Source organism: Arabidopsis lyrata (genome assembly GCF_000004255.2).
Source record: "Arabidopsis lyrata subsp. lyrata unplaced genomic scaffold ARALYscaffold_1, whole genome shotgun sequence".
Taxonomy (NCBI): Eukaryota; Viridiplantae; Streptophyta; class Magnoliopsida; order Brassicales; family Brassicaceae; genus Arabidopsis; species Arabidopsis lyrata.
In genome coordinates, this window is record NW_003302555.1 from 23,922,081 (window position 1) to 23,934,793 (window position 12,713).

A 12,713-nucleotide genomic window follows, 5' to 3' on the forward strand; every position below is an offset into this window, starting at 1 on the left:
GAACGTCATAAAAGAGAGAACTTTGTGAGTGTTAGACTTATGAAGATTAGGTGGTTAGGGATACATGTCTATATTGTAGAGTTTTGTAGGTCTATTTTTTTTGTCTTGTTTTTATCTAATGTGAGCTTATTCTGCAAACTAATCTTATTTTTTGAGTTTATTCTGCAAACTAGTTTGTTTGTGTAAGTTATTTCAGGTATCATTGACGAATCAGGAAAGGCAAAATGAGCAACTGAAAAGAGTAGCTTCGCTACAAGTAAGAAAGTTTCTACAACAAAGGCTTATTCTTTTGTATGATCCAAGACTTTAGGCTATGAAGATTAGTTATTTTATTGTATGTAATACAGGTTATGTATGTTTTGTATAATGAATGTTTTTGATAATTTATGCAATAAAAAAAAAATTATATAAATCCAATTGAATAAATATTGCAAAACAGGGATCAAATATACAAATTATATATAAATCAAATTAAATTTATAAAACAAAAAACAAATGCTACAATACTATATAATACAACATTAAATGTGTGTTACAATAAAGTATATAATAGCATTCGATTAGCACTATAATAGATCGACATTTCATAGCATATCGACAACCGCTATCGTATGTGGGGGTCTATAATAACTGGGGCAGAAACAGCGTTTATGAAAACGCTATTAATGACATATTATAGCTTTTCTCTCATGCTAATAATGTAGATTTTTCTTGTAGTGGTAAATGCTCCATCAACCATATGTGCATTAAATATAAATCGATCTTATCCATCAATAAAATCGATGAAACCATTAAAGGTAAAACTATTTTGGATAAATTTTTGATGTATATTCATAATTCAGTTATAAACATTACGAATTTGTTTTTTTGTTTTGAGGATTTTTTATATTATCAAGTAAAGTTACATGATGTGGATATAGACCATCTCATATTGTCACAATTTTGTTTCTATCTTACCCACATTAAAATTAGAAAGTGTTATACACTCTTCCGATGGATATAGATAAATTATTAAAATTCAATAATACACATATAAACATTTATTAAATATCATACTGTAACATATAATAAACAAAACTACAAAAAGTATTTTATATTACACATTATGCATAATTAATCTATATTTAACAAATCATTAAAATACTACATTTTCTAAAATTAAAACATATTTTTATATAATTTTAGTTTAACTTACAAAAATAAAAATTGAAAATAACAATTTCGATCGGTAACCCGTGCGTTGCACGGGTCTATATCTAGTTATTCTATAAACAAGAAATTATTATATCAAACTCGTTGCATGTATTACACAACACATCATGCGTCTAAGATTCACATAGTCAACTCTTCTAACTTCTAAGCCTGAACGAGAATGAATATGGTTTCAAGAAACCATATCAGCCGATGTATTATGATTTATGACGAAGGCCTAAAGGTAAAAAGAAAAACTTAGTATTATAATTGTTAGTAAATCTCATATTTAATTCCATTCATTGAAAATACTAAACTAAGACACAAATGTGGATTTGGTTTTTATAATAGGAGAGAAGAGAGGTATTGAATGAGAAAATCGGCGAACTCAATTCAGCCATTGACATTTGTCGCTTCGAAGCGGTATAAACAAGATGTTAATGAATACCCTGCGAAATATATGAAAACAAAATCAATTTACAAAAATTACCCGCAGCATAGCGGCAAACCAAATGTTATTGATTAATTGATTATTATTAGTGATCTATTAATTTATATTTTGAATAAACGTGATCTCACTCTAACTCAAAAGACTTGATCTTCTATGTTCCAAAACCTATTGGTGGATATAATATCGTAGAAAGACAAGGAGAATCTGGGATTCCAAAGAAAATTTTCGACCGCTTGACTTCTATTTTTTTTTTCTCTGGCGACCAAGTAATGGAGAAACTGATAAGTGAATCTCAAGAAATATATATTTGTAAACTTATGGTCAATGATGCAAAAAGTGAAACTTGAATAGTTGTGATCATTGATGTAAAGTTATTTGGATCACAGGTAGGTTGTGTTTTACAAACAAAGTGTTTTTCACTAAATCCATTCTTAAAGCTCCATGCCTCCATCATATATGGAAGATTTTGAGGAGAGATCTTAGGGCAAAATTAGCAAATGGGTTGTGATGATTTAAACCAAAAAGCAAATTAAAAGATGGTTTCAATGTGTATATTCAATATACATACAAATTTTTGACCCCAAAAGGAAACAAAATCATACGAACCATTGTGTTTTATACCAAGCCCGACCCTTCACACATTTTAGTGAAACATTTGTATTGGGCCTCGAAAATTTGAGGCCCATTTTGTGAGGATTTCTTTTTTTCTTAGGCCCTATGATTAGTAAAATAGGTTTCAAAATTAGTAAAATAAGCTTCAAAATTAACAAAAGGCCCTATAATTAGCAAAAAGGTCTCATACTTAGCAAAAAATCCTATTATTAGCAAGCAATGTCCAAATATTAAGAAAAATTGTTAAATAAAAATTATAAATGCCCCATAATTAGCAAAAAATATATTTTTATCAGTTTTTACATTTTAAAAAGGTCTCAAATTCTGTATTCGGCCCCGGATTTTACCGGACCAGATTTAGTTGTTATTGTGTTATTGTTGGTCTTGCTTGATTCATGTAATGAGCGTTTGTGATGAAGGTGGTTTCTTTTTTGGTTTCATGTAACTCGTGCTGGAGAAAACAACAGACTTTTTTTCATAAAATAAAAGACTTAGAAACTACCATTTAACTATCCTTCTAATAGTGATAGTATGAAGAAAATCCTTAGTGATCGGCTTTAAATGATGAATGAGAGTTATCTAGTGGCAAATTTATGGTTATGAGATGTTCTCATACTCGACCAAAACTATGAACATTTCAAATAAGCTTATATCAATAAAATCCAATAGAGAATTATATGTGTAAAATATTAAAGGTGCAAAATGATTCGGTCCTCCATATAAAATCCGGAGCCAAATACGAAAAAAAAAATTTGGGTCTTTTTAAAACACATAAGCTTTACAGGAAATTCTATAAATCAAGACAAACTTAGCTCAAATCAAATGAGCCAATAAAGTAAACAAAGCGAGAGCTCGAGACTAATTATCATCTCTTTTCTCTTTCAGTCTCCGAGATAAATATTAATGAAAAGATGCTGCTCAAAACAGCGTCAGGTAAGCATTGCAATAAAGCCACTAATCTTTTTAACTTTTAAAAATAAACATGTGTAATGGAGCATGTTTATAAACTATATAAGATTAGGTGAGTAATTTTTTTTGTGGTTTGAATTTGGAATTTAACACACAGTTTAAGAAAAATACCATGCTACAAAATGTTAAGGTTATCAGTTAATGTTAAGAATCTATGCTTCAGTTTCGAGCAATCTAATTTTTATTTTTCATGGCATATTCTCTATTAATAATCTAATTTTTATTTTTCATGGCATATTCTCTATTAATAATATAATATTTCTACGATTTTGATTCTTTGTTTGTTACGATTTTGTTTAATACAAATGCGGGCTTATGTATATGTTTTCCTATAAATAAAGTATTTTCCTTACTCCTAAGACATTTACTACCAAAATTTTGGAGCATCCGTTGGGGTAAATATTTTGTATTATTAATTTTTCACATGATACATTTATTAGTTCTCTCATTGAAGGATCTATATAGTATATATTTTCGGAGACATTTTTGAAATAAATCCTGCAGTTGGCACTTATTTACATTGTAATGCCACCGTCATTAATTTTTAAAATTTATTTCTTTAATTAAATATATGTAAATCTAAGGGCAATTTATACAAATGGCACTAAAAAGGTATATTATTCCAAAAATGGCACTTTCTTTTGAAACTTCCAAAAATAGCACACAAAGTTTAGAAAATACACAAACCTACCTAATTTCATTTCTTCCAAACCCGACGACTTCCAAAAACATGTCGCTTTCGACGACTCCGTCGCTCACCGGATCTGATTTCTTTACCGGAGATTCGAAGACTTTGCCGGAGATCCGCAGTTTCGTCGGATTCATTAGGCGTTATCTCATCCGACGCCGATTGTGCAGGAAAATTGGATTCATTAGGCGCCTCCGCCGGAATCTGGAACGTCTCTGCTGGAATCCTCTTTACTCCGGCACCAGCACTCTTGCTCTGGTAAACTAAACTATCTCTCTCTCTCCCCCGATCAATTTCTCGATTCGTATCCTTGACTTGTCTTTTTTTTTTGTATCGATTTAGGTTGCTCGTGCTTCGGCTTTTGGGTTGGTTCTTATCTATCGCAACATCAAGCTCAAGGCTTTGAAGGTACATCTCTATCCTCCTTGTCTTGTTTTTATCAGATCCTGAAGAGCTTCAAAGTAATGGATTTCTGCAAATTGTTACTCTTGTTAACCCGATTTAGCTGTGTCTTGTTAAATTTGGAATCTTTATCTCGTTTATGAATGATTTGATTCTGGGTTACTTTGAATGTAGTTCTCTTTTTTTTGAATGAATCTAATGTCAGCAGAATGCTTTGAGTTTTTGACGCATGTGTTGTTTATAGATTTTGTTGCATTCAAGATGATCTATTGAAGATTTTTGTGATCTATTGGACTGATACATTACAAGCTAAGACAGTTTAAGACTAAGACTGTTATGTTTAAGACTAATACAATTTAAGACTAAGACTGTTTAAGACTAAGACAATATAAGATTAGTTTATCACTTTAGATGAGTTTAGTTTTTGTCACAATTTGAGAGATATATCGTCACATAGTTATAGATTCAAGTTTGTGATATGAAGATATGAATAAACATTCTTTACTTGTTTTTGTAGTGTTATTGTCTGTTCTCTTTGCTTGATAGAGTTGTTTTAGTTTGCATTCTAGAATGGTCTTCCTGATTCGGGAAGGTCTTCCTAATTCGGGAAGGACTTATAGTAATTCGGGAAGGTCTTCCTGAATATTTATGTTTACTGATTTCCTTTAATTTTAGTTGCAGGAAAATGGGAGATTCGTTTCCAACAGATGTCAAACTGCCAACGCTTCTGTACAATATAGGACAGGAGCCAAATTCAAATGATGGGATAAATCAATGTGCAAGATATGAGTATATCGATAAAGTACAACGCATCTTCTCTGCTACAGAGTTTCAGAAAATCAGAGAATTGAAGATTTCTCCAAGCTGCGTGATATAGATTCAGAAGACATCAGAAACAAGTTCGTTGTGGATATCTTCAATGAGTGTGTTAAGATTTCTTAGGACCATCTTTCTTTATTGGATGTATGATGCTTGTGAAACCGTTTTAGACTGTTTTGGTACTTCTATGATGGTTCTGAACTAGAAAAGTATCATCTGTTTCTATTTATATTTTTTTTAGATATTCAATGTATGGTATTTTGTCAGATACCATATGTTTCGTACAGATTATCCACTCAGTTGTATGCTCTCAGCATATCCTTTGCATCTTAACTGTGCAATTTGTGAATGATTTGAGGCAAATTACGCAAAAGTAAATAATTTTTGAAATTCATGAAGGGTTTTCAAATATTCAGGAAGGATATATACATATTCAGGAAGGTCTTCCCTAACAAAAAGCTGTAATAATTACTTCCACCAAGATTCAAAACCGGGACCTATTGTTTTTGTAATAGAACATGTAACCAGTGAGCCAAGCTTCTAATTATAAGATCTTATACAAACGAACGTTTATATTTCTATGAAACACGAAACACATCATGACATAAAAAGAGATTTTATAACTTCGCAGTAGCTTGCCTATGATTTTCATTTCTGTGTGTAGTGTCACATGTGTGCTCATGACAATACTTTTCACCACAAAGAAATCACAAGAGTCTACCCTTATTGCACGCATCCTCCAAGTACATTTATCATCTACAGATACCAAAACCACTCTCTCTTTATTAGACCATCGATACCTAAACTCAAACTTATACTCCAACTCCCATGTCCTCATCTTCTGCATTAACTCAGCCTTGTTCATGAAATATTTATTAACATATATATCATCAGCACCTTGTGTTGAATGTACACCGCCTATAGGAATCGGACTACGATCATGAGCAGGAAGCAAATCCAATGACTTATTGCCTATTCCCTTTTCAACCGTTGAACATGTATCATTATATGGCACAGAGATGGAAGAAATTCCGACTGTTGGATGAGGTTCCTACAAACGCAAAAATAGATAGGCATATGAACAAAGAGGTAAAATTGAAAAAAGGACGACTAGAAACGGATCATATCTGTATATTGTAGTATTTAGGAAGGTCATCCTAAAACTAAATGTATCCTTCCTAAAACCTATGAAATTGAGTTTTTACCTTCTGGTTTTCATGTGCAGTAGAGATAAAAGAAGTTTCAACTGAAAGGTGAGGTTCCTACAAACACAAAAATAGATAGGCATATGAAAAAGAGTTAAAATTTAAAAAAGACGACTAGAAACTGATCATATCTGTATATTGCAGTATTTAGGAAGGTCATCCTAAACCTAAATGTATCCTTCCTAAAACCTATGAAATTGAGTTTTTACCTTCTGGTTTTCATGTGCAGCAGAGATAGAAGAAGTTCCAACTAAAGGATGAGGTTCTACAAACCCAAAAATAGATAGGCATATGAATAAACAGTTCAAATTGAAAAAAAAAAAAGACGACTAGTTAGGATCATATCTGTATATTGCATTATTTAGGAAGGTCATCCTAAAATTAAATGTATCCTTCCTAAACCCTATGAAATTGAGATTTTAACTTCTGATTTTTATGTGCAGCCGTTGAATGTGAACTTCCTATAGGAATCACGGTAGAATCTCGAGCAGGAGGCAAAAATAATGAATAATTGCCCTGTCCTTTTTCAGGCGTTGAACATGTATCACTTTGTGGCACAGAAACTGAGATGTCCATTCTAGTGCCTTCTTCAGCCTGCATAAATGTCACATAGATCCTAACTTATAAGATTAATGGTAATGCATGGAGATAAGAAGTTTTGGTTGCTTACCTCAAGTTCTCCAAGTACCAAATCGTCATTTCCTCGCAGATGCAAACTTCGTCTTCATCATCCAAACTTTAATTCACCAACAAGATTTAATCAAATCCAGAAACCATATAAACAAAAAAAAGGACAGGACTAGAGATCACGAGATACAAATCCGTTACAATCTTAGATCGACATAGCTCCAAACACATGATCTTTCCTCAATAAACAAAGCTTGTGGATTCGTCGGAGATTTCGCCGATTTAGCACGAGCGTAAGCTTCTTTGACTGAATCATATATCATATGTTTATATCATCTACCTTATATCATATGTAAATCATCTACAGATACCAAAACCACTCTCTTTGTTCAGAATTCGTAAAGCATCTATTTATCAATAGTTTCCAATTACAAGTCTCATCTACTTAAGATTTCTAATGCAATCAAGCCCAACAATGAAAAAGGTAAGAGATGAACAATGACACATCAGAATTCTTTATGCTGAATCAATGAACGCACCTATAATTTGCCTAATTCTACAATAGAAAGCCATAATTCAACAATAAACGCCTAATTTCGTCAACACGATTGGGGAAGAAGAAGAAGAAAAAATTGGTGAAAGAGATCGATTTATACCAGTTTGAAGATCGAAAATAGGTGAAGATTTCTCCGTCGTCGGCAGATCTCTCCGTCGCCGGCAGCTCTCTCCATCGCCGACAGCTATCACGTGAAATCGTCTCCGTCGCCTTATCGTGGATCGTGGAATGCTTTCTTTTCCTTTTTGTTTATTAAATTTATTAATTTTTTAAAAAGAGTGCTATTTTTGTCAAATAAACTAAGAGGTGCTATTTTTGTCACAAAAACTTCATTTAGGGCTATTGGAGACCATTTCTCTAAATCTAATTCGTTTGCCAAAACTCTGGAGACAATCTTTCCTAATATTTCGACAATAATCATTTATACTCTATTTAAATTAAGATTTTCAATTCAAAATCACTTACCATATATTGCCCTATATTATCAACACAAAATCGCCCAAACAAATATTCATACCAAGGAATTTGAAGAAATTTTTTAATACTACTAACAGTCGGAATTCAAAAAATACATATAATTTTTTTTAAAAATAAAAATTATAATTTATATATTCAATATCAATAAATTTTTTATAATATTATGAATATTTGAACATATCAACATTTTAAACTAACACATGACAGGTTATATTACAGGACGAAATTATATGGCGGGACAGAGTTATATGGCGGGACGGGTTTGAATTAAAATTAATAAAATTTTGAAATATCATTAACTCGTCCCTTCAATACGGGTTAAATCCTCATTTTATGATTTTGGAAGACCTGTAATATTAGACATATCGAATCAGTCTAATTTAGTTAAAATTGTATAAAACAAAAATTGTTATGTAGTATACCGTTACTTAATGACAATTATAAACTATAAATTATAAATTTCTTAAAAATGATACAATTTGCAAATTTTTATAAATAATACATTAATTAAAAATTAAAAATCATAAATTTTAGAAAAAAGCATTCGCGGTGTACCGCGGGTCAATCCCTAATTGTTTATTATTTCTAGATACACCTTACATAGGGAATTCTACTTCGTAAGAGTTTATCCAATCCAAGACTCAAGACTCATATGAGAGAATCAGATTTTATCTCGTTTTTCTCATTACCTTAATTTTTCTTTTAATTGCATTATTGTCTTATGTGGAATTAAGAATATATTTTTCATTATTTAACACAATATCACTTCACTTTCTTTATTCACCTCGAGAGACACATTTGCTTTCTTTACATTTGGAGAAACGAACTTTCATGAACTCAACACATTCATTTGTATTCGTTGTTGAAATATGGAACTATATATGACGGTTAACATTTGATTTAGGTACATGCTAAAGAAATGAAGAGGGGAAAGTGTCGTGGGTTCTTGAGTGTCAATGGTAATTACGGATAGACTTACAACGGAATTGATGCTAATAGAGATGCTTAATTAAGTCTGCCTTTGACAGAAAATGTGTTTCTAGATAGTTTAGGACCTAGATGTAGAGCTATATATGACTAAAAAGCATCATTATTCTCGATCTTTTCATTGTGTCGTTTTCGAGAGTTTAGGTGTATTAGTAAAAGTTTTTCATAAATTTTAATTTATGGATTTCCATCACAAAAAATATATTTAAGAATAACAATACAAACTATATAGATCAAATGTGACGATATTTACTTTCGTAAAAGAAAATTAATTTTACATTTAGATTAATAACTATATATATTATTCCTTTTAGTATAAGAAACTATAATACAATTTTATTCATAATCTCTCTTTATTTTATTCATTACATCATTCTCTTATTCTAAAATAGACACCTAACTCATTGGAATGCAAATAATTCTACTATTCTTATGTTTTAACTCTACCTTGTTATATGACTTAATTTTAGAACTCCAAAAAAAACAAATTTCTATTTTGCGGCTAAAACATAATTAATATGACAATTTATCATTTTTCTCTACTATTATATTATATACTATGTAAGAACCCGTGTCATGCACAGGTAAATCTTATGTTATTTAATTTTATGAAAAAGATTAAAATAACACTCAAATTTTTAATATTAAATCATGAGATGTCAAAGCTAAATTTTGTAGATGAGCTAAAATATTATAAATATCATGCAATAACACAACGTTTTAGTCTATAAATAAATTTACATATTGAATTTCAATATTTTAATGACTTTATATATACAAAGAAAATTGCATTTTACGTCATTCATCTGATTTTCTGTAAAACCAAACCAGTGAGATTTTATCAGGAGGAAGTAGTGCAATAAAGAAAGATATGCAGTTTCTTTTTTCTTTTGGGGAAGGATCACTCACTTTTGTTTCGATAAGACGTGTTTCCCACTCAGGCAAAACGATGAACGGATTAAACAAAAAAAAAAAAAAAAAAAAAAAAAAAAAACGATGAACGGAAAAGTCTGCGTCCGTCGCCTTCGGAGGACCGTGACGCTACGAGCTACCACACGATTAGCGCAACAGAGCCACCACAACGACGACGACGTCGTTTGAATTTAACAGATTATTTGGGCCTGCAGAGCTGTGACCCAATAAGATTATCGGCCCAGTAAACACCCTTTATTTTATTTTCTTTCTGTTTAATTTTCCCATATTCGTTTAACGTGCATCGCAAGGTATTTTAGGGTTTCACATTAACAGATGTGACTCTAATAGCACTCTTTATAATACCAAACTTGTTGATTTTTTTTTTTCGTTAGATTGGAACAAACCCAAATTGTTTACTACTAGGCCGACTTATTTTATGTTATGGAAATTTAATTAAAATGGAATATTTAATAGTTGGAACACTATATCCAAAGATCCGAGCTTTGCGAAGACGCACTTTGGTAAAGCGGCGAGACAGTTAATTATGTTGTCTGAATTTAGGGTTTGGTTGATGAGTGTAAAATTCCAAGGAGACTGTGACGAGGACGAGTTGGCCGATCCATATATGAAGGGTATAGGTAAGCTTACAAGCCTAAACAATTTAGATCAAGTGGAGATATCAAAAGTTTTTCACTGCAACGGCTTACTCTTATGCTTGACCAAGGACAAGACTAGGCTCGTGGTATGGAACCCGTATTTGGGACAAACCAGGTCGATCGAACCTAGAAACGCTTTCCACAGATTAGACGTGTATGCTCTAGAAAAACTTGGAAACCCAAAAAATCTTGAGGTTTGTGGATCATTACGAACATGCTGTTAAGCATTCTATTATAGAACACGAAATTTTTGATTTGAAGTCTAACTCATGGAGGGTTCTTGATGCCACTCCTGACTGGGAGATAGATTCTTATCAACGTGGCGTGTCTTTAAACGGAAATACTTATTTTTTTGCTAAAGAAAAAATAGTGGTGGAAGGGGAAAGATGGGTAGTGATTGATGAAGAGGTCAAAGATTTCTTGATCTGTTTTGATTTTACAAGTGAGAGATTTGAACCGCGTCTTCCTCTGCCGTTTTACTCTTACGATGGAGAGACCGTGACTCTTTCTAGTGTTAGAGAAGACCAGCTTGCAGTGTTATATCAGCGGGATACTTGTTTGATGGAGATATGGGTTACGAATAAGATTGAGCCGGATGTGGTGTCATGGAGCAAGGTGTTCTTAGCAGTGGATATGAAACCACTCACTGGTTCTCATCATCCGTTTGCTTTTTACGCTGGGAGTTTCTTCATTGACGAGGAGAAAAAAATCGCTGTGGTATTCGATAAAGACAAAGAGGAGATCAACGACAGAGCTTACCTGATTGGAGAGAATGGATACTACAAAGAAGTGGATCTTGGATACCTGAATGGATACTACCAAACAAGTAGATCTTATGAGCCCTAATACTATTTACCCTCTCGTGTGCTCCTATTCTCCGAGTTTGGTGAGGATCCAGCAAGGTGCACGAGGCAAAAGGAAAGAACAAGATTATTAGTACGTATATCATTTGGTTTTTATTATGTCATCTATTTTAGGTTTTTTTAAACCAGATAAATTTGTTTCTATTTGCTTAACAAAACAGTCTCTGTTGATGAGTTTGATTGTTGTCGAATAATTTCTCTTTCTTTTTCTATTTTTTTGAGGTTGTTTTTAAATTTTCTCCCAAAGACTTAGAGCATGAGCAGTGGTAGAGACTCGTAGAATTAATCTCTCAAAAATTATTATTTTAATGTTTTTAATATAATTTAATTGTTGTTTTAAATTTAAAACTAAAAAGAAAAAGCAAAGCCATCAAATTTTGCCATATGTAAAAAGAGTTTCTAGAGAGGTTCTCACATGTTCTCATTTGAGAATCGATTATCGTTTCTCACTCTTCTTTTTCATTATTTTTCTTTTTAATATTGTTGAGAGACTTGATGAGAGACTTCCACTGTGAATGCTCTTATTCTTTTCCCACTTGATAGCCCATTCCCCATTTGCTAGTAGTAATTCCGATTTTCTGTACAAAGAAATGTTCGGTATTTTGATATATACTTATACTATATGATTAATAGGTGTAAGCAACTGAAGACAAGAGTCAAGTGTAACTAGAGCAGAGTAGCTTTGGTTTGGAGACCATAGCAAAAGTTATCTAATATTAAAAAAAAAAACCAAAAAAAAAGAAATTATTTTTTTTAGTAAGAACCTTTATTGTTTTTTCATTTATTTTTTTTGTAAATTATTATTTTTCAATGAAAGTAATAAAATAAAATATGTGAATTAATTTAGATTTAATGTTTTTGTTTTAATAATAAGATAGATGGAGTCCACAAAAATAAAAAATGTGAAGACAATGATGCAGATGTGGACACCCTAGATGGAGTGAGAACTCTCTAATTATATATATATATATATATATATATATATATATATATATATATAGATTATTTGATTTACTATAAGAAACTATAATACTATTTTATTCATAATCTCTTTATTTTATTCATTACATCATTCTCTTAATTCTAAAATAGACACCTAACTCATTGGAATGCAAATATTTCTACTATTCTTATGTTTTAACTCTATGTTATTATTATATGACCAAATTTTAGAACTCCAAAAAAACAAATTTCTATTTTGCGGCTAAAACATAATTAATATGACAGATTTTAATTATAAACAATTTATCATTTTTCTCTACTATTATATATATACTATGTAAGAACCCGTGTCC

General features: G+C 31.4%; 3 protein-coding genes across 5 annotated transcripts; 2 read left to right on the forward strand and 1 right to left on the reverse strand.

Moving 5' to 3' along the window:
* The first annotated feature begins 3,830 nt into the window (after positions 1-3,830).
* LOC9327437 lies at positions 3,831-5,400 on the forward strand. Of its 3 annotated transcripts, none has more exons than XM_002891329.2 (3): positions 3,831-4,169; positions 4,254-4,319; positions 4,989-5,400. In XM_002891329.2, exons 1-3 carry the CDS (start codon positions 3,852-3,854, stop codon positions 5,073-5,075), a joined length of 471 nt encoding a protein of 156 aa, XP_002891375.2. In that variant the 5' UTR covers positions 3,831-3,851; the 3' UTR covers positions 5,076-5,400. The 3 variants fall into 3 exon arrangements, with proteins under 3 accessions (XP_002891375.2, XP_020869492.1, XP_020869493.1); XM_021013833.1 differs by having other exon boundaries at positions 4,995-5,400; XM_021013834.1 differs by lacking the exon at positions 4,989-5,400 and having other exon boundaries at positions 4,254-4,465.
* A 207-nt stretch (positions 5,401-5,607) lies between these two features.
* LOC9327438 lies at positions 5,608-7,036 on the reverse strand. The gene is made up of 5 exons (XM_021010508.1): positions 7,008-7,036; positions 6,853-6,931; positions 6,547-6,666; positions 6,338-6,394; positions 5,608-6,183 (listed from the first exon to the last, which is right to left on the reverse strand). The coding sequence occupies exons 1-5, from the start codon at positions 7,034-7,036 to the stop codon at positions 5,677-5,679; spliced, it is 792 nt and encodes a 263-aa protein (XP_020866167.1). The 3' UTR covers positions 5,608-5,676.
* Positions 7,037-10,503: 3,467 nt separating this feature from the next.
* Positions 10,504-11,664, forward strand: LOC110224544 (putative F-box protein At4g09790). Its single transcript, XM_021010719.1, is given in 4 exon segments — positions 10,504-10,725; positions 10,727-10,927; positions 10,964-11,358; positions 11,390-11,664. Coding segments are annotated over 4 exon segments (900 nt in total). The 5' UTR covers positions 10,504-10,524; the 3' UTR covers positions 11,493-11,664.
* The last annotated feature ends 1,049 nt before the right edge of the window (positions 11,665-12,713 follow it).